The sequence below is a fragment of the Magnolia sinica genome, chromosome 5, assembly GCF_029962835.1.
Source record: "Magnolia sinica isolate HGM2019 chromosome 5, MsV1, whole genome shotgun sequence".
Taxonomy (NCBI): Eukaryota; Viridiplantae; Streptophyta; class Magnoliopsida; order Magnoliales; family Magnoliaceae; genus Magnolia; species Magnolia sinica.
Genome location: NC_080577.1, coordinates 6,356,915 through 6,380,472, shown reverse-complemented (window position 1 = coordinate 6,380,472; position 23,558 = coordinate 6,356,915). Strand labels below are relative to the sequence as shown.

At 40.0% G+C, this 23,558-nt stretch overlaps 1 protein-coding gene across 1 annotated transcript; it reads right to left on the bottom strand.

Annotated features, from left to right (window-relative positions):
• Positions 1 to 2,699: 2,699 nt before the first annotated feature.
• On the bottom strand, positions 2,700 to 8,297 carry LOC131245270 (NAC domain-containing protein 73-like). The gene is made up of 3 exons (XM_058244607.1): positions 7,875 to 8,297; positions 7,588 to 7,777; positions 2,700 to 3,710 (listed from the first exon to the last, which is right to left on the bottom strand). Exons 1-3 carry the CDS (start codon positions 8,001 to 8,003, stop codon positions 3,190 to 3,192), a joined length of 840 nt encoding a protein of 279 aa, XP_058100590.1. The 5' UTR covers positions 8,004 to 8,297; the 3' UTR covers positions 2,700 to 3,189.
• Between the last annotated feature and the right edge of the window lie 15,261 nt (positions 8,298 to 23,558).

The following is a 23,558-nucleotide window of genomic DNA, read 5'->3' as shown; positions in this document are numbered from 1 at the left end:
TGTAGTAATTAACTATTTCACTAATTACGGGTTGGGTTTGTGGTCAGATCGAATTCAAAGAACGGAGTTGGGTTGGGCGTGGTTGATTTTGGTACGTCCCAAACACGAACCATTGAATAATCGGTTCAAACTTTGTGACTGGACCCATTCCAGCTGGTCCAAATTTTGGACCCACCTGCTTAAATTGCAAGTCGGGTCGAAAGCTCCTGTTTGATGCCAGCCAGAAAAACACCCAAGTTCATGGGACCCACCATGTTGTATGTGGCAAATCTACTGCCTATCAGATTCTATTTTGATTTTAGGCCTTATATAATACTCAGGCATGCAGAACTTTATACAGGTGGCATATATTAACTCAAATCAAATCAATTAGATTGAACAATCCTAATCTTTGAAACGTGGACCACTTGTTCACGGAAATAGGACTGTTGGATATTTTTTTCATTTTTAACAATAAAATGATGTCCACCAATCCAATAAGTGACTCGGGTTGAGTTCTCACTGAGTCGAGTTGACTCGGCCGAGTTTTGTGTTGAGTCACCAAGTATTAGATCTATGGAGGGGTTTACCTAGCCAGGCCCTGGTCCTTGGGAACCCTGGCTCTAGTCTATGGTTGCAAATCCCAGTGGTTCGTCAAGTGGGTCTGAAATTGTAGATAGCTTGCGCAAGAAATTATACCGATTCACACATTAAGTGGGCCACAGCTCATAACCAGTTGGCCCCAAGAAAATTTGAAAAAGTTCAATGTTGCAAGCGAGTGTGAGATCCAATCTGTCCATCATCATGCATTGTGGGCCGCCTGAGTTGTAAATGGGGTTAATTTCTGTATCTTTAGTTCATCATGGTGAGTTACACCTGATAAATGGTTTGGATAAAAGATACCATGCTGGCCCCAGGCATAAACCTATGCTCAGCGTCCCATCCTCACTCTTCCCTATAGTGTGGCCCACATACGTTTCTGATCTGGCTGATGTTTTGGCCTAATAGAGTAGAATCAAGTAGGGCACCGGATGGACGGAGTAGATTCCAATATACAACATTATGGGCCCTAAAGAGGTGTTGTAGATGATCGTTGTACGTTTTGTAACAGGCAATTGATTAGCGTTACTTAAGGTGGAGTAGAATAAATCAAGGCTTTCTTGAATATTTTTTTTTCTTTTAGAGGTTTCTTGAAAATTCTGTTATCGTTTTGCAGTCTCACATGATTCAAAGAGGTGGATGTCAAAATCGTGGAATCTCCAAACGCAGCTTTCACATCAGAGAATCAGAATCTCTTATCTCTTCTCCCCACCACATTGATACCGTCCAACCTCAAATATCCATTTTCTTTCAACTTGTACGTCTTCAGATCCTCCGGAGATGATCCTCGGGCCTACAACCACGTCGTGCCAGACACCAGCCATGATGCTGGACAAACTCGTGAATGGAGAGACCTTGGTCGCCGGCCGTTTCTACTCAAACGCTCTAATTGCAGGTAATCTTTCTCTCTGTATTTCAGCAAGTATTTTGAATACAAGGATGTTGAGTAGACATGAAAGCATTTACATGTTCCGCAACCTCAAACGTTCCAAGAAAGAAACGTAAGGAGAAAAAGAAATAAATAAAAAGTAATTTTTGAGAGAGACGGGAAATCATAAGATGGGACCCAAACGATAGATGGTTTTGATCTATACTCAATATGCACCCTACATTTCCCTGGCTAATGAATGGAATATTGCTAAGATCACCCAATCAAACTGATTTTTGAGAGATGGGAAATGGAATCAGATGGTCTAAATACTCTTGGATGGTTAGGATCATCTGATTAAGGTGAATTTTTTGAGAAGGACTAGCAATCAAAGGTGGGCTTGTATAATTGGTGGACTAGCTAAACTGACACATACTTTTCTAGTACAAACAATATGGGTCGTCCATTTTTCTAACGATTATATAGATGATTAAGATCCCGATCAAAGTGATTTTAAATAAACTGCCACATGATGGATATATAGTTTAGATTAATGATTAAAAAAATTCTTATATAATAAAAAGAATGTCCATTTTTGGAACCACTTGATCAATGTGGTCCACTTTATGGAAACCTCCAATTTGATACATGTTTGCCACATTGGTAACTCTGGATTCTAAGAATTCTGTTCCATGCTTTCTACACAAGAAATCTGTGATTCTTAGATCTAGATTTCAACACATTCCAAAATTTTATGATTCTTTCTTTTCCAAGTTGGCCTAGAGAGAGAGAGAGAGAGAGAGAGAGAGAGAGAGAGAGAGAGATTTACCCTACCCAATGAGTCAACTTTACTATGAGGGTATTCGTGCCACCCCAGTACACTACTATGTGGGGCCTACTACAGTATTATGCCGGCTAGGTTTTTTAGAAAGTACTTGATGAAAAATTGCCATACATGCTCGCATATTAGAGGTTTCGGCCGTCATTGCATCTTTAAAATACTCTTCATTTAATCACTAGTATCATGTAAAAGCTATGATATTATAATCATAATTCATTGAGGATCCTGACCTTTGAATCTTGGATTTGAATATCAGCCACTAAATATATTCATCTTCACGCAGAATCATATATCCGTTCGAAGAATGATTCTCATAGGTAAGATGCTCTACGTGGGGTGGAAACCTGACTCCGTACCACACTGTTGCGCGGTGGAACGTATCCAATCAAAACTCGTTGCGAAGAAATTACGGAAGAGCAAATCTACAAATTATCTTTTAACACGTATTAATTAATATAAACAGCATCCTCATCTTGTACAAAGTTTGAATAATGCTCTGATCAAAGCCTCTACCTCCCTTCTGAGAATAGCTTTAATAAACTTAAACCCGCTAAGGCTACTCACGAGAGTGGTATGGCCATTCATCAGGTGGGCCCCAGTGTGTTTATGACGAGCCCTAAAAATCAGACCAGTCTATTAATAAGGTGGACACACCCATACACATGGAATGTGGAGGACTGGTTTTTAACCCACCTGAAATAGTAGGACCAGCCTGATCTTGTAGGCCAATCGCACATAAGGCGTGAGGCCCACCTGATGGACGGCTTAGATCTCACATGGTGAAGACAGGAATGTAAGTAGCGATTGCATTTCTCAGCTTATTTTAGTAGTACACAACAACATCTCCTATCCACCACCTTTCCTCCACCCTATCTACTACTCTTCATATATGCTCAGCTCTTTAAGGTAGAAATGAAGCACCATCAGCATGTACAACGAAGTTTGTTAAGAGCTGATGAGGGTTCACCCTATCGTGGGTCCCTTGATCGTAGGATATGATCGACGGGTTATAGTAATCGACAATCCCAGTGTCCTTGAGAGCAATGCTATCATGCCCATCGTGGCTCTTGGAGTCCTTAGTACCTGAACCACATTGCCTGGGCTGGGTCTGGTAGAACACTTTGGAGACTACTAACTCCCCATCCTTCTCGTCTTCATTGGAACCAAGATGGTATTGGTGCATCACCCAATTCGTCTTCTCAGGCTTTCGCTGCTTGCCGTAGTTGGTGTAGAGGACTAGGATCTTCTTGTAGCCCTTCAGCTTCCCACCCACAAAAACGGGCCGAGTTTTGCCTGTCTTGTGCCACCGGGTCTCGCCACCTTGTGCGTCCGTGTGCACCTTCCTACGCTTCCTGGTTCCTGTGGTGTAAGCCTTGGAAGGGCGATGGAAGAAGTGGCGGATTAGGCCGTCTCTACTCACTCCTACAACACAAGGTGCAGAACATTTTATCAGATCAGGGTGCATGTTCATTGGTGCTGGTTCACATGCAGAGATGGACGGATGATTGGAACCGTCGTCCGTCTTTTGGTTTCCATTAACTGATTCTGAATTCTGTTCATTGGTATTTAAAGATGGATGAGAGCCGTCCATAGGAATTTTTTTAATGGTCCTGTTAAACATAACAAATAAATGGTGGGGATAGTCCTTTCAAAGTGGTTGTCAGATCATTGTCAGTGCATTGCAGGACCCAAAAGATGGACGGATCTGATATTCGACCAATGCTGCTGAGGTACTGGAAAAATACAACTCATGTTTTTGTATGCATGGAGAGATGAACACTGATATAGAGCTATAACATGTATTCTAATGGCAATGTTATGATTTTAACATACTATAAGGACGTGAGGCCGATCATAGATTTACTCAAGGGATATTTACCCATGTACACTTTCTGGAATCCACTACGGATAAAAGTAGAAATAATATCTAATAAATTTAAAATAAATTGATTAATGATAAAAATGAGATTACCACCCTTTAAATACTGAGCTTAAACCTAAGACGGAGTTTTAGACTCAAACACCCTAAAAGCATAACTTAGTCCAAAAATATTAAGTGTCCAATTTGTCCCAACCACACTAATCTCCTAATTTTCTAAGCCTTTTCATGTTGAGCAGACTCCTGTAACTCGAAAGATCAAAAGTTATACTCGAACTAAAACTGATTATTTATAGTAAAAACAAAATTAAATGGGACTTTTGACCGTTGATATGATGAAATCTCGCAAATCCTGTGTAGGCAACCCAGCATAACTGGGTTGTTGGCTTAAGCAGCTTCTCCGACCCTAAAATCATATATGATATATTGAAAAACCCATTCCAATTTGCAAGATATGACTGTTTTATGGTTTTGACGGTCCAGGTCATTTCCACCTCTGATTGGGCCTTCTTTGGTTCATCTTGGCCATGAAAGTGTCTGCAACCCACTCTACATAAAATACAAGGAGAACTGCTACAGTGTACTCTAAGAGAACTTTTAACTTATAGTGCTCTTAGTTGCATTACACTTACTTTCCTTAGTTCCAGTGCACATTACGTGGGTTACCATGCAAATATCACCCCCATCCAACAAAAAATAACCATTGATCAACTGTGTCTAATATGGGCAGTTAATATTGTTTGCCCAAAAATAGGTCCACGCAATAATTTGATCCGTTTACTTGTTAAGGCCATCATGGATTGCGTATGATTCTAAGAATCACTATTCTTACACTAATCATAGCCATCCCATCCATAGCTTTGAAAAAGAGTGGCTATGGATAACAAGGTCCAATTAAGGATGGATTTGATCATCCGATCAGTGTGTTTTGGCATGGTGTTCCTTGAAATTAGTACGTTCTAGACTTAACAGACAGTTTAGTTCTATCAGTTGAACTGTCCAAGTGGATCCATGCAAATAGGAGCACTAAAACTCATAGGGCACTTGAACATTTCTATATATATATATATATATATATATATATAAGGTATGTTCTAGACTTAAATAGACAGTTTAGATCTATCAGTTGAACGGTCCAAGTGGATCCGTGCAAATAGGAGCACCACAACTTATAGGGCACTTGGAACATTTCTCAGAAGAAAATAAAAATGCTCCATTCGTGCCTAGCTATTTAGTTCCGGAAGGGTACAGATAGGTTCGTTGGATCATAGACGGGCGTTTGTTGCCCAATACATGGGTCCATTCCTTTTATAACCTGTGGATGAGAATCACATCGAACAGTCAATCCTAGACATAGATTTTCCCAAAAAAAACTAATAATAATAATACAATGAAGGTTTCACAAAATAAGGAGAATAGAAATTAACTAACAAAAAGCAAATCTTGTTTTGCATAGATGAATGAGCAAAAGCTCAAACCTAACTAGTTATATAATCAACACGCCATGTGTTTTTCTACTTTTAGAACTTAGGGCCTAATTGCATATACAGAACCTATGCCTAAATGGAATTTTGTGTTCCAATGGAAAGACAGTTGTGCAGTTTGGATGATGTGAATTCTACACAATAATTATTACTTGAGACTGGTTTGTTTCACCAATTATCACAATGGTGTTATAAAGAAAATGTGCAATAATTATAAATTACTTTTCCATCTCCAAATAACATTTGCATTTGACCACTAATTCCATTGTTTCATTTGGCAAATGATAAAACCACAGTGATGACACTTTTATGTTACTTTAATATTAAATCATTAACAAAAACACGTTAATGTTATTGTTTGGATTTGACATTACATGGTAATGACATAAAAAAGTGTAATGATTACAAATTCTTTTATTAGTTTCTTAAATACATTTACATTTGATCGATGATTTTTATGTTTATTTTGACCATCGTAAAATAATAATAATAATAACATATTCCTTTTATGTCGTTGGGATAATTGGTGAAATAGATAGGCCTTAATCAACAAGTAGGCTTATCTAACATAAGAAATAAGAGAGCGGTTGTCTAATAAATTTGAGAATTCCACTTGCCATCTGAACTGGACCCACTTTTGTAATCTAATATTTTCTAAACTACGCAATGAAATTATCACGTATCCAAACATGCCACAGAGTTAAACCTAATGATAAAAACAAAAATATCTATAAGTTTCTTCAAGTGAATGTCCACTAAATTTAATTCAATTAGCAATGCAACCATGATATAATTTTATAAAAATAAATCCTGATCCTACTAAAACTACGAAGTTATTGAATGAAAGTGATGTCCCTAATCTAATTTCAGAAACAAAATCCCACCTAAAAAGTGATGTGGACACCGTGGTACTAACCTACGAGGAGCACTGGGAGCAGACCGTACGGAGGCCTTGATTGCTGGGCTACCCGCAACCCAAATTACAACAGGAATGTCTGGATAGTAGGCAGCCAGTGACCAGCCCTTGGATGGTGCCGTCCCCTAGTTGGTGGAATTTGATTCCACCAGCTAGAGACCTCAATCAAGACAGTTTTCTGTTGGTTTGTTGTACCGGGCGGGAATTCAGCTGTAATTCTGTTGCTTTCTGTCATGGGTTGTTGTAGTTACTTAATGACGGTTCTCAGTTGGGGTTTTTCTTTGCAATGAGATTAGAGGGCCCTTGTATCTTTTGGTTGGGTGGTGTTTGGATTGCAAATTACAATCCAAATCACCAAGATCGCCCTGATTTTCCTTTCTACTTGTGATTTCCCGGTTTTCATATATATATATATATGCAAGTCATGGCCTTTGAGAAATGTTAGTGAGTTTTGCTTAGTTTCAGTTTGTTAAGTGATTTGCCTCACCCGAGGAAATGAAGGACAAGTGTAGATGCCATGTCTCAAAATTCAAGTTGATATGATCAGAAGGTAGTACACATTAAAAAAAACAGTGTACGAGTGTGGCCCACCTGTTGATCTGGCCTGGTATATGAGACACGGCACATAAATATTGAGGATCCTCTGATGGGTGGCTCCCATCTCAGTGGTGGTTTTCGTTTTCGCATGTAAATCACATCATTTGAGTTATACAAAAGACTGCTGTCTAGAGCGCTCTCTCTCTCTCTCTCTCTCTCTCTCTCTCAATTGTACTTCTTTGCACATAAGAGATCTCTTCGATCACCTTCACTTCTGGAAAGAGTGCAGTTACACTATGATGAACCACGAGAGAGAGAGAGAGAGAGAGAGAGAGAGAGAGAGAGAGAGAGAGAGAGAGAGGCTAAAACCCAACATCCATATCTAAAACCTATAAAATGGGCCAGTACATTAGGGTTTTCGTGTTATCTTTGCTACATAATAAGATATCGGCACTTACTGAGAATAAAGAAGAAGAAGATCACCTGGAAGCTTCTCTGGGTGAGTGTAACAAATCCCATTCTCTCCTTCGAGTGTAGGGATGAATTCATCAATGAGTGGATGAAGCTTACAAATATCAGACCGCACCTTTCCTTCCAAATGCTCAAGAAGCTCTTGGTCCGTCGGATCGAACTTCACTCCCGCAGGCAGCCCAGGCAGTTCATGAATTGCCGCCTACATGTACACATTTTCCCTTAAAATTGAAACCATTGAATTCATAAACACTACAGAATGTTCATCTTTTCTAAAAGAAGGGTGATGATTGATAGACCTGTTCGTGGCATAGGATTCGATGGCCGCATGATGGGCAGCTTTTGATCCGATGTTCTTCTTCCTCGGATTTTCCATCGATCGCTCGACCATCGCGACCGTCCTCGCCGCAATCTTTGGTCCATGTCATATTAGCAAAGTTCCTCTTATTCCCATCCCAGGGTAACCGTTTCTCTCCCGTCTCTTCCACTTCTCCAAAATAAACAATAGTCTAAGAAGAGTAAGAGAGGGAGGAAGAAAAAAAGGAAAAGGAGAAAGCAACTGTAGTCTCTTTTAAAGAAATGTTCCCTCTCCTCTCATGATCCCTTCTTCAACTTTGGGAAGGGAATTGAATTCTCCTTCTCCTTTTCTTTTTTAGTCTTTCTCCAATTCTACCTACCCTTTCTCCCGAGAGAGAGAGAGAGAGAGAGAGAGAGAGAGAGAGATGTATCTAACCTCCCTAAAGAACAAACATAGATCGGAAATAATGAAAATAAAAATAGATTGCTTGGACCATAAGTTTGGATAAAATATGAATGAAGGAGAATAAATCCGAATTGGGTCCTTTTACCAGTCCAAAGGCGCGTTTGGTTCGTAAAATGGGAAAAGAAAAACAAAAGGAGAAATTGGTTGAGTGGAGATGGGGCAATCGGATTCTGGAGGGACGTTTTACCACCCTCTTTGAGAGAGAGAGAGAGAGAGAGAGATTTCAGCTACACTGTCGTCCTAGAGTGTGTCCGAAGATATATTATACACAACGAAAACCCTAAATATATACTACCAACTATTTTATTTTTCTTTACGTAGACTTCTCATTTTAATGGAAGAAAGGCGACAGTGTAGCCGAAATATCTCTCTCTCTCTCTCTCTCTCTCTCTCTCTCTCTCTCTCCTTTGCTTGCATGCGGTTCCTCGCATCGCTCATGGAATCAGCCGCTGTTCTTGTTGAAATGAGGCCTTCTGGGTTGCTAGTCCAGGCCGTCCATTTGGTGGGCCCGGACGGTCCATGGCAGGAAACCACACGTAACATATGATACTTGCTTTGCCACCTGTGTCCTTTAAAAATAAAAAGAAGGAAAGAATGAAAAATAAATAGTCGATGGTCTACATTCATAGGTTAAAATCCATTAATCTGAAATAAGGAGGCCCACTAGTTTCATCCATCCAAACCGTTGACATTATGGGCCCAACTAGTAGTGATACATGCACCAAAAATCTCCATGTTGGAGCTATCCTAGACCTTTCAATAGGTGGCTATCGAATGAATGGTTAAGTGAGAAAATGCATCAACATTTCGTATTCAATTGTTATAAAATGCTAATTATTCTAGCCCTAGGAACCTCAGATGCCAGGATGTTTTTGGCGGAACCTCCGTCAAGGTGAGTCCCATCACATGAACGGTTGGATCATGAGTACATTTCTACTAGCTGAATACCTCATTATGGCATGCCATGGGCCATCCGTGATCGACCCACCATGTACATCTTTGGCGACCAGCATACATGGACCTGAACCGGTGGACCCGAATCATCCCATATGTGAAATCCACTCCAGCCATCAGGTGGTAAACATTATGTTGACCGTACAATAGAAAAGATCATCCCGTTAGAAATCTTAGATGTGCCACACTAATGGGAAAATGTAAAATTGCGCCTGACCTATGGTCCGCACCCTGTCCTCATTGTTTCCTGTGGTGTGGCTCACTTGGTTTGGGGATCTGGCTGATGTATGGCCCCAAGATCTAGAGTAGAGGAGGGCTTCTGATCTACGGAGCAGATTTCACATATACACCACGGTGGGTCCCAAAAGCTTGCGTGTGTAGTTAGAATGTTCCATCCTTACACCGGTTCATCCCAATCAATGTAGATTTTTTAATTTTTTTTTTTTTTCGATCAGTGGCTCCTTGGCACCCTTTGATGCGATGGCCAAGCTAATTCAATAATTTGTGAATTTTAGTCTGTGGCCCGTACATGGTTTGGTTTGGCCACCAAATTAAGGGATGTGATCAACATATAAAATTGTCGCACTTGTCCGGTGGACATGCAATGGATACCCCAACAACCATTTCCAACTGGATCTGTCAACCGAAAAAGGCTCCATCTCCGACCAGAATCCTCCACAACAGGACTGGAATCCTCTTAAACACCCAAGGCTGTGAGGTCCTCCATGTTTGCGTTAGTCAAATTCACTTCGTCTGTAATGTTTTATCGTCCATATTAGCCTAAGGCCAAAAATCAGCTCTATATAAGCGAGATGGCTCACAACGCGGGATATCTATTGCTTTCTGTTGCAATAGCAATTTGGTGACACTAACATGTTAGTTTGGCAAGATTATGCAGGACATGAGCCCAAAAATAAGACGGATACAAAACTCAAGTGAGCCACATGAACGGAAACCACTGACACTGAAAACACTATCCTTAAAACCTCAAGGGGTCTACTGGAATAAGCTGAATAGACGAATATGAGCCTAATCGATCGAAAAACTCTATGGCCTTATTAAGGTTTCAATGGTGAGCATTCAATCCCCACTGTTTCTTGTTGTATGTTGGCTTGAGTCTTGGATCTGACTCTTTTCTAGAATCATCTCCTAACATGAGGTGGCCAAAGTGATGAGTCGATTGGATTTCTCATGGACATAGCTTCTGCCAAACGGAGCTTCCTATTGGCAACTGCACGTACAATTCATGTACTGTTACACCAAATGGAACAAAGGGGATGAGACGCCAACCATAGGCTCGTGGCTTGGACCACTATGGTCTGCATCTTACGTTGAATCAGTTAATCAAGTGTAACTCATCACAATGAGGAGAAAATATAATAATATTCATCCAGATACAAAACTTAGGCAACTACTCCGTTTGAACTTTGCAGTTTTAGGAGCAATTTTACACTAATTCTATTGTTGTGGCCCATAAGATCTTTTAATCAGGTTTAGCTTCATTTTAATTTGTAGGGTCCAAATATTGTTCCTCACCAAATGGACAGAGTGGATTTCTCACATACACCATGGTGGACCCCACAAAGCTTGGGTGTTTTCTGCCTGTGTGAAACGGGTATTGTAGATAATTCTTGTAGTTCACTGCACATTTGAAAGCAGTACTGGTAAGACAACGGTGATCTATTGTGGCCCACTGTTCATGTAACATTTACTCCTTCCATCAGGTGTGTGCCTTCTGATGTTCGTTAATTATACAGGCAAAAAATGAACTGATCGAAAACTCATGTCGGCCATGCCATGGTAAGGAATGTCAACTCACGCCCGAAAAAGTTCAGGCTCTGTGAACTAAACAAATTAGCGAGTCTATCACAAACTAACACTATGGACAGCCCACTGAAAAATAAAAGTTTATCATGAGTTTGTATAGACAGAGCCCATGGTTGAATGGACGAAATTACTCTTGATGCACTCCATACAGTGCCAATGAATAAGAAATACTAAGTGTGCATGTACAAGTGTGGGCCCCACTGAAAGGAATAAAATGGTCATTTCCTATGGGATTTTATTTTTTATTTTTTACTTGGTCCCACACATGATATGCCCACGTGGTGCTGGATTGAGTACGGCCAGCACCTTGGTGAACGCAATCCATGTCCTGTTTGAATTGTACAAATCTTTTCCCACTTGTAATTTTTTACCATATTTTAACGTGACTGCTAAGGTAACTTATATAGAGTGAAAGTAAAAATGGAAGGCAAGAGTGCTATCTAGACTCGTTAAAAAGAAAAAAAAGTTGAAGAGTTTCATATTCTTACTTGAAGTTAGAAGCCAACTTTCCTAAAGGAGTTCTTTTGTAATCTTCACCTTTACATTTATTTGTAATTAGGAGTTATCAACCCCACAAAATCCGATCCCTCCACAAAGTTAATGACCATGCACGCATATGTGTTTTCAATTTGTTCTAGTGGGACCCATGGTTTGGTCATCTATACGGTTGGTTTGATATGAATCACTGTAGAACCACCGATGGGCCATGCTGAGGATTCTCCTTAGAAAGATTCGGTGAGCCATGCATGGGTCCTTTTAATTGAACGTGGACGCCTGTTGTATTTCTCATCTAAACGGTCTATTTACAGACCACCAGTTGAAAAGTTAGATTTATTACGTTGGGAAGATTTTTAGTGACGGTCCATCAATACAGTGTTAAACAAGTGGACGCGGATCAGGTGGTGTGGTGATGTGTTGGTTGCTGTGGGACCCACCATTAATGTGTTTTACATTAATTTAAGTTATTCATTTCTTTTGCCAATTCTTTTTTACGATTCATACAAAAAGAAAAATAAAATAAAAAATTAGAAAGTCTAAAGCTCAAGTTAACCGCACCAAAAGGGTGATTGAATGCCGACCATTAGAAACTTCTTTAGGCTTAGAAAAGTTTAGCTGATATTTGTGTTTTACCTCCAGTCTTTTATTTATTTATTTATTTTTATTTTTATTTAACACACGCACACGCACCCCGTACACTCGTACCATAATGGGATTTCACCACATATGGAAACTCATACCCTTGACCGGGTGTTGAAACTGCTGAGAGTCTGCCACCAGAGAAAGAGTAAGGCTCCATTTTCCTTCCAGTCTATTCTACGCGACCTTGTAAGGTTTCAGTGGTGTTATTATTCCCACCCCTCCCTGTGGTGTGGTCCACTTGAGCTTCGGATCTGCTTGGATTTTGAGTTATCTGAATGAGCTGTAATCCGCGTGGACTTTACATCGTGGAGGGCTTCACAGCGCGTAACACATCACCACAGGATGCGGATTTCGTGCAAAGCCTTTCACGGAAGGTTCCTGCACAAGGAGGCTGGGGCTTACTGCAATGTATGTGAGATATTCATCCTGTACATCTGTTTCGTCAGCTCGTTCATCTGTCTTGAGAGCTTCTTTTAGGTAGTGCAACTAAAAATGATCTGGATAAAAAACTCGAGTGGATCACACGAGAAGGAAATTTGGGAAAAGAAAGTCATACAGTTGAAACCTTCCTGGGCTCCACGTTGATGCTTAAATGCTATCCAAACCGTTTATAAGGTCATTCCCAATGGGATGAAGTGAAAACATAAGAAAGATAGCCTGATACAGAACTTTTATGGCCAGTAGGAATGCTTCAACGGTGCTCGCTGAATTCCCACCATTTCCTCTTGTGTGGCCGGGTGTTGGATACATCTCATTTTTGGTCTCACGTCCTAAAACGAGCTCGAAAAACGGATGGACAGAGTGGATTTCTCACAAACATCTACGCGGGCCACTCAGCATCTCGGCAGGAACTCCGCGTGCATCACCGCATCACATAATCCGCGTCCCCACAAGTCTGGATCGTTGAAATTTGTTCCCATCGAATAGTGTGCAGATCCTTCCATCGAGACTTAGAATTCCTCCGCAACCGATGTTGTGCAAGGTCCAGCGGGGCCGCAGTCCTCTACAACACGTATTTTACTCAGTGCGTGAAATACCCAAGTATTGTGGGGCCATAGTGTTGCATGTGTAACATCCGCTCCGTCCATAACGTGAGAAAATCCAAAAGATCAGCACAAAAAAAAAAAAAAACAAATAATAATAATTATTATTATTATAATCATGCAGGTAGAATCGCTACGAAAAATGTAAAATTACACCTAAAACCTCTTGAGTTCAAGTCGGTGTGGACCACCTTAGTTTTGGATCAGACTGAATTTTTGTTTTTTCATCCATGTGATTCACACCTGATGAACGGGTTTGATGAAGTATACGCACCATGTTGGCCCCATAAACAAGCCTTATAGCTGGCGTCCCATACCGTTCCTAGTGATGAACCCGACTGAATTTTGACTGCTGGGACTAACATCTATAGATGTACCTGATGGACGGAATGGATTTCCCACAGACATCATGACGGTCCAACCGCGCTTTATTATTGTACATAAAACAGGTGTGGAAGAGGATTCGATCGGGTCCATATAGGCGTACGTCCCAAATTCGATAGCTGTTAGTTTCTGACCCGAGACCCGACGGTGCGTACAGGCAGGGTTATGCGTGTGAATCTGAAACACGCCTCGCCAAATGGCGTACCGTGGAAGGTTTGTATGTTGGTTCAAACTTTATGAATTAACCGCACCAGCGTAACTCGCGCTAGGTTACTTGCTAGGTTAGTTAGGCTCTTATAAGATCCACGCCGTCCATCAGGTATGATGCAATACTGTTTTTATGAAAATAAAAAAAAATTCATGATGGTCCGAAGATCAGATGGACCACATAGTAGGAAACAGTTGGGACGCTACGTCCACCATAAATTTTGTGTAGGGTTCACCTTGATGTTTATATACCATCCAATCCATTCATCTGATATGACTCACCAAGATGAAAGAATTTTCCCAACAATCGTATTATTTCAAAACTCAGGTGGGTCATACCACGTGAATTTAGAGGTTTTAGGTATAATTTATGGGATAGCCTACTTAAGTGCTGAATCATCCAGAATTTTGGTTCATACCAAACAAGTGGCGATGTTCCTGATGAACGGGTTGGATTTCATGCACGTGAAGTTATTTCCCCACGTTAGAAAAAGCAACCCAGGTAGGTACGTAGGCGAGTTGCGCAAGCGTTTTCCTGATAAGGCCAGAGGAATTATAGCGTTCTCTGGATAAGGCCATACGTCTCTTTCAAGTTATGCCTCCTGAATAAGATTGATGGGGTAAAAAGCAATCTTGTGCATGTATCTCTTTGGTATAAATCAAATGTAAAACATCTTCGACAGTTGGATGTTCCCAAGATCCATTCATAGAATAATCTTGACCTTTTATATCATTAGCCCCCACAAATAGATGGTCAAGATGGGAAGTAGAACAACGGAGGACATCTAACCTAGCAAAGAGACGGCTAGGATCTTCTTAAGATTTTTGGGTCATAATTAAGCCACGATAGCTTGCAACGGAAAATTGTCCTGATTACGGGCCCACTCGTAGAAACTGGGAATCGAGTAGACTAGATATGAAGGGACAAGGACCGCTTTAATACTATAGCCGGTAGTACAAGCAGATTTGGAGTATGAAGAGGCCTATGTTTTTTTTTTTCCCCCCTTACATATAAACTCTTCTTATTTCATGTATCGCAGATGCCCTCCTTGTATGTGTATTTGTAAAAGTTCACGTCACTTTTATAACATTCATGCAAACAACGTAGTGGACCCTTTCGTTGCTTAAATGGGAACCGGATAAACATGCACTTAAAAGAGGCTATAATCTCGTCGCTTGAAAACTATAAAACCTAAGCAAACAAATCTCATTGAATTTGTACAATAATAGATTAATGAGAATAAGAATAATCATAAAAATTATAAGGCATAGAAAAAGATTTTCAAAGCATGGCAATTTATTAAAATAGTATATGATTGGAAAATGAAAAAATAAATAAATTGATGATTGATATTGAAACAAATAAATGTAAAACACTCAAAGAAATTGAACAGTAGATAGAGATATAGGAAGAGGTGATTGCACCACCTGTTAGGAGAAATCCACCGAAGGATAGCAGAGTGTCATTGAGATACAAGAATACTTAAATGTTATTTTTGCTTTCATTACAAATGAAGGAGATCTGTTTATCTTCTAATAAGCATTAAAAGACACAGATGTTAAGAAGTGGATGTTAGCGATATATGATAAGATTGACCCTTTATATAAAAATGAAATGTGCGAGCGTGGAGCTTCCTGTTAATTAGAAAGTGATCGATCGGGTGCAAGTGGATTTACTAGAAAAAATTGGATAGGTATAAGGCTAGATGTAAGACTCGTACCATAAACCGTACCATTCCGTAGGCTACCGCGGTCCTCCCGATCAAATTCCGGCAATCCTCGACCTATATCCAACGTTTACGCATGATCCTAAGCCGAGTCCTGCATACTGAAGTCTGCTCGACTCAAAACTTGTACCCTAGCAACCGTACCGTCGCCGTGGTTCCAACGCATTGACTCGCGCACCGATTTAATACCTAGGCCAGGAGATATGGGCCCACGTTCATTCCGAAGAAACGCTGCGCGTTGCGAATTTCGAGAGAATCTCTACAACATGTCTCATCCATCAAATCAAGTACATCCTCCATACCTCAATGCCACCTCACCCTTTTTCCAAGTACAAACACCCACTCCTTCTTTTCCACAAGTCAACTCTCTCTCTCCCTACCCATCATTCTTTTACCAAAATTTCAAATAAACCCATACCTCTCCATCCCCTTCCTTATAACACCCATTTCACCCATCCCATATCAATCCATCACCTTTCTTTCTCTCTCATTTTCTAAGCAACCTCCCAACTCCTATGAGAGCTTTCAACATCCAAGCTCTCTCTCCAAAAAAAACAAGTGTGGCCCACTTTCCCACCCTCTCATCTCCCATCTTAACCATTCATTCTCCATCAACCTCCATTAAAATAGAAGGCAAGGAGCATAGGAGTCCAATGAGCTAAAGAAGAAGGCGCGATAGGTGGGTGATCCACCGTTAATTTCGATTTCTAAGGTCCCACATATGGTGGGACCCACCTTGATGTATGTATCCATGAGGGACCCATAGTGGCGGGGCCCCTCTGTCATCGCCGATCTCTCTCCTCTCTCTCTCTATGAACAATGGCCCACCTATGATGTGTGTATTTTATCCATCTCGTCCAACAAATGGGCCAACTTGATCCCGATTTAGGGCCCGCATGATCGGACGGTCACCCAGGCCTAGATGAAAAGGAAAAATAAATATTAGCTCGATCCAAATCTAATGGCCCACTACGTGGGACCACCATGATGTATGTGCATTATCCAGCACCGTCCGACTTGCTAGACGGTGGCTGGGCGCTAGACATTTATACTATATAAATATATGTATATATATACAATATATATATATTATAATATTATATATTATATTATAATCATATAATATGATATAATTTTATATTATATTATATTATATATATATATATATATATATATTAGATCTGTATATATACATACAGAGTTACATTTGCGCGTGTGGGCCCCACGTGGGACCCACCTTTCTAAGATATTGGATGGCTGGCTTGCGCTGATCAGCAGCCAGCCATACGTCTAATGTACGTGGGATAAATCCACGCCGTCCATCTATATGGTGGGACCCACCGCTGATGGATATGTTCCATCCAAGCCGTCCATCCATCTGGCAAGCTCATCTTAGGCTTGAGACGAAAAGTGAAGCAGATTCACATCTCTAGTGGGCCATGTACGTGGACCCCACCTTGATGTATACGGTTCATCCAACTATTTATCCCTTTTACTTGTCGGGCCATATATATGGACCCCGCACTGATGTATGTGAAACATCTGAACCGTCCATCCTTTTGGATAACTCGCCTCGAGGGTTAAGACTAAAAATAAGACAGATCCAGTTATTAGGTAGACCACACTATAGAAAATAGTGGATTGAACACCCACCATTAAAACCCCTTTTGGGTTACAGAAGTTTTGAACCAATATGATATTTTATTTTCCTCACTATTCAGGTCCTTGTGACCTTATGAATAGTCTGGATGGGAAATAAATGCAGTTTACACATACATTCGAGAATTTATTATCCTGCTATTATGTGTTGATGATATGCTTATCGTTAGTTATAATATGTCTGAAATCAACATATTAAAGGCTCAGTTGTCCAGAACATTCGAAATAAAAGATCTAGGGACTGAAAAAAGAATTATCGACATTGATTTACATAGAAACAGGGAAAGAAATAGGTTATAGTTGTTTCAAGAAGAGTATCTTAAGAATGTCTTGTTTAAGTTTGAATTTGAAAAGGCTAAACTGGTTAACACACCCTACATTGCTCACTTTCAACTTTATTTGGAACAATATCCTGTGTCAGATAAAGAAAAGCGATATATATTTTGTATGCCTCACTTGAGCACAGTTATCAGTCTTATGTACGTCATGGTTCATACTAAACCAGATATTTCACATATAGTGAGTATTTTGAGCAGATACATATTAAACCCTGGCAAGCAACACTGGGAAGCAGTGAATGGTTACTTTGTTATATACGAGGTACGACGGATTACGTCTTGACATTCAGAAAATGTGAGGAGAGGCTTATAAGTTATGTGAATGCTGATAATGCTTGTAATGTAGGTAATAGAAGGTTGACTTCTAATTACTAGTTTGTATTAGCAGGTGGAGCGATCAATTAGATATTGAAGCTTCAATCTGTGATTGCACTTTCAATAACTGAAGCAGAATATATGGCAGTGATAGAAGTATTTAAGGAAGATTTTTGGCTAAAAGGGATAATAATTGAGTTATGGCTTCAACATGAAATCGTGCATGCATTGTAATAGCGAAAGCGCGATTAATTTGGCAAGGAACTCAGTGTATCATTCATGGACAAAATACATTGATGTTCATCAACATTTAATCCGATAGATGCTAAATGAATATGATGTTACTTGTGAAAAGATTCACACCAGTGAGAATCCAACGGACATACTAAGGTGGTTCCTGTAGAAAAGTTCAAATTTTGTTCGACTTATCTAAGCTTGGCAACGGAGTGAAGAGGAAGTATTCACAAAAAGTGACGATGATGGTGCTACTATGAAGAAGATTATAAATGGTGACAACAACTTGGGGTAATAGAGATGAGGATTGAAACCACGATAGTTATTGTTGATCGAGTGCCTTCAATCTAGTGTCAAAAGATAAAATTTTATTCAATCAACAGGGTGTCGATTCGATCAAAATATTCTCAAAAAATCATGTTTGCTCACTGGACATTTTTAGACGCTATCAATTCGATCAACAGCTATGTCGGTTGGATCAAGTCCTATCAATTCAATCAGAAATTTGATCAACAATGCCCACAAGTTCTATGTAAGTATGGTTTTTTTTTTTCTAATTTTGTACAGAGTTATAAATAGCCTTGTTAATACGGGATTAGGATAGTACACGGGCTTAATGTAAAGAGAAGGTTTTGAAGGGATCTAGTGTTTCAAATCTGTAAGTTGTCCCATCTCTTGTAAATTTTTTATTGTAGTGGATTGTTTGTCTCTTTGTATGTCATGGTTTTTATTTGCAAGGATTTTTCCACATAAAATTTGTATGTGATCATTGGTTGCTTGAATTTTCTTCCTCTATTGCATTATTTGATTATGTCTGAGGTTGCTTCCGGCTTGTTGGGTTCCCAACAAGTCGTGTAAGGGCTTGTTGTATTCCCAACAAGTATATGTGTTTATGGTGGACGATCGTCCTTTGTTTGGAGTCATTTACATATCAAGTGATATGGTTAGAGTTTGATTAAGTGTATATCACAAGCAATGTTATTGAATTGTATATGCGATCATGCGTGATTACATATGCCTTGAAAAAGGAAGAACGTATTGTCCAAAGATTGCTAGTCCAACTCAACAACATCCTCCACAGTTTCTGCTATTTAGCTAATCACTGCTTTGCTCCACACATGGATTGGTCATCCCACAAATTGGATCCAGATAGCTCGTAGAAGAGACTACTAAGGGATACCATTTTTCAACATTAATGAGGGTCATTTTCCCATGCAACTCTGTCTACTTGGAATGCGATCTGCTCTTTCCGCAATTAGAAAGCCAATAGAAAGCTAGTCTCTGTGAGTCTGGATATTTCCACCCTGGAGGCTCCAAAACGAGATTCCCAGATTCCGTCTACCAAATCGATGATGGATATTCCCACAAGCACATTATTTAGCTCCTTCCTTCTTCTATTCATTATTCCACAAGCGCATAATATCTTTGCTGGTGTTCAATCTACCATGTAGAACTTCTGCATAGTTTCTCGTTCCAACTTTTGTAGCTGTCTCTAGATTTTCTCCACCTCTAAATGTTTCCAAATTTTTCATCTTGGAATCCCTTGTATCTTCATGCTGTTCTTTGACTCTGGTGATTTGCACCACAATTTGTCTTCCCCCAATCTTGCTTCCATTCATCTTCTCTATCGCCTGATTTGCCTATTCTTATAATTAGAACCCCACGAAATTAGAACCCCTATTTTTACTTGTATATTGAGTGAGATGAAAATGTTGACAGTGAACCCCTTTTTTTTTTTTTATTTTACATTTAAGATGGTTTCAAACTGTTCCAAATTTGGAACAGCCTAAAGCCAATCCTAAAACAAAGACGCAACTGTTCTAAATTTGTGATTTTCATGTAATGAATCTATGGTGAAACCCTTCCTGGCTCTATAATACTTTGATATGGGTATCATCACAACCATCCATAGTGAGACCCATAATTGAAATGGTTCGGATCATTTCAACGAAAATCCAGATCCTAAAATATCAATGTATTGGATGCAATGGAGCAAAGACCATATTCGTTTTAATATGAGGTCATAAACACAAGTAGCTGGACGGTTGTATTCTCGTCCAACTCGAGTATATGACACCCAATCGGTCGAAAAGGTTGGACCCATTATAAATCCCACCACGAAGATCAATTACCACAAAAATCATACAGTTCCACCCATCAAGTGGACCACAAATGTACTTGGGAACTTATTGGTGGCTTCGCTGTTTTCTAGCGTGGCATTTTTGCATCATGTATCCTCACGGTGGGACCAACCTCTTCGACGTGTTGAATGTTGTACGCTTTCCACAAGTAAACATTTCTTAGTCGATAACAGTACCGTCTAAGTAATTTGTGTGTAATAACTGCTGGTTAGAGAAGTACACATGCAGTGAGGATTAGCAGGTTTTGATAGAATGCAGGCCCATGCTTCAATGCCACAGTTCAGGCCCTCCACATCATCTTATGGCATGCATGTGATGGATCTAGGCTATTCATTAGATAGTTCACGTAGTGAAAAGCCAGTTACCAAAAGTGAGGATATTTGAACCACACATATGCGCTGAATCTGAACCATTGATCCTTTTTTAATGGCCCACATAGAGGAAGGTTTAATTTTGGTTCAAGCTATATTCAGTATAAATACCTGATGAATGACTCGGATCTCTGACATGTGCACTATCGAATGGTGGAGCAAGACCCTGCATGGTAACTCAGATGGGGTACGCCGCATTCTATCAAAACCCTTTTTTTCGTGTAGCCTTCCGACGGAAGCTCCTGCCCAATAGCAGGGATAGCGTGTAGGTTGCTTTGTGCATGAACCCTGTCGTGGCGTGTAATTCGTGGTGACTATGATATACGAGCTTTGCGTAAGCTCTCACGCGTGTACAAGGAAGCACATGTACACGCCACACATGTGCCTTTAGGGAACATAAGTTGAGATCTAATCCATCAAGAAGAGGCGTGCCACTACTTAGTTTCCCTGGCCCAAGAATGAGTTTGTTCCACCACTAAGGTGGACCACAATTAACTGAATAGATGTACGGTTGTTAAAAAATCGTCCAACCTGTTCTAACTCATTCACATATTCCAAATATCACGGTACAGTTTCTGATTTAACCACTTTTATATTTGGGCAATAAAATGTAAACAATGACCACCAAAATGTATGGCTAGATGTTGCGCGTTTGTCACACTGGTACACATGGTTGCGTGTGCATCAGCTTGCATGTGCATGCGCCTGGGCTTAGCAAAGCTCGTGATGTCTTGTATTGCACATGGGATCGGACCCTCTTAGGGGCCCTCTTTTCTTTGACACTTGGGGCTGATTTGACTTACTATATGTCATGTCTTCATTGGGTGGCAGTGGACCACGATCCACCGCACTTCAATTTCTACTCACAACTTTCAGTTGTTCATTGAGATTACGTGAAATGAATTGCATTTGATCCCTTGCAAATTCCATCCAATGATAAGGGCTAGGATGAGGAGGGATGGAATTGCATTTGGTCTCATGTGTAATATTTATGGACGGTGAAATGCACTGTACATGTGGCCCCACGTTGATTCATGTGTTTTATCCATGATGTCCATCTATATACCAACATTTTGGTTATACACATGTACGGGTGACATGCATCCGTTGTAAATTTGGTTTGTGGATTACAATTCCATGATCCTCCAAATAAAGCTTTGCTTCATACAATATTTCTCCCATTTCAAGAATTTTATTCCAAACATGAAATTGAATGACCAAAATACCATGATATTTCTAGACATACAATTATTATGCAATAATGGTGTTAATCTCATCAAATACAATTCCATACCATTTAATCCCATGATCAAACAGGCTATTAAAGTATAGTCTGAAACTAATACACATTACTTGGTACATCTCAGTATCACCCATAAACAATATGACTGTAACGGCCGAAACAGAGTGATATAGAGCCATATCGGCTGTGAATTCATGATAGGAGACTTGATGAGTCCGAAGTCCCAGCCCAATCACAGCTCTGCCTGACCAGCTAAAGGTTCATCGAGCCTAGAACCAACTCATCCAACTCGACCCAGCTCAGCACGACCCAACACAAGTTCAACAAGTTCAAGAATGGAATATAGAGCTAAAAAGGCATTTTGTTAATGGTAAACAGTTGATTGGTGGTAAATGGATGTCCGTGAGTGAAAAGAGTAGTTTGGTTTATGGTAATAATGGTAATTGAAATTAACGTTAAATGGAATGCATCAAAATAATGTGAATTGGAATTCTCTCAGAAAGTTGAGAATTGACTGCAAAGGTCAGAAAATGGTAGGATTTTTGAAAGTAGACCTCGTTTTTATGGTCCACCAGAGACTCTAAATTTCTTTATTTTTGGCTAAATTATGTATTTCAATGGGTTTATAATAATTATTATGTCAAATGCCACTTATATTAATTTGGAGTATTAAAATTGATGTACTTAATGCATTTCAATTATAGTCATCCAATCACAATTTTAATTTTTTGGATTCCAGTGTGTTCTAATTACAAACAAACAAAACAAAAAATAATAATAATAAATAAAAATCATTTGGCATCAATTTCATTTACCATGTGGTTCTGGTGTATTCTAATCGACGGATATCAAAGGGATTGTAGAAAACATAAAAATAATTTACAGCAGAAGATTTAGTGAGGTAAATGGAACTAAAGTGACCGGTCAGATTTCCAATGCTATATGACAGGACCCAGTACATGAATGGACTTGATTTTTCCATCACACGGGCTGGGCTGGTACCATGGACACTGCAAATTAACCTAGGACTGTCAATGGGCAGGGCTGGGCAATTCAATATCAAACTTTTGAAAAACCCAGCACGTCAGGCTGGCCAAACAATTCAAAATCCGAACCAAAGCCAACCTCAGGCCTAGCCCATTGATGATCACCCCCACTCAGACCTAACCCACAAGATAACTGGCCAGGCACATCCCCTATTGCTAGGCAGGGATATCAGTAGGCGTCCACCAACCTGGACCTAAGGTTGTACATTGAGCCGAGTCAAGTCGAGGTGGGTCAAGCTCAGCTTGGCTCGCCCGTGCTCTCCTCGACTTCAAGCTCAACCTTAAGCTTGCCATTGGAGCTTAGCTTGTTTGCCAAACATTTTAAGTCAAGCTCGAGGCGAGCTAGTGGATCAAGTCGAGGTGAGCATACCTCGAATCGAGTCAAGCTTACCTCAAATCGAGTCTGCTCTCAACCCAATACCCAACTCACACCTGACTCAACCCAGTGACCCAACCCCCAAATCAAATATTCATTTAATAATGTGTGTGTATAATATTAGATAGAGCCATAGAGGGTACCTTGTTGTTGGTGTCGAGAGATAGAGGAGAGCTCGGAAGAATCCAGGTGAAGGGGCTGGTTTTTTCAAATCT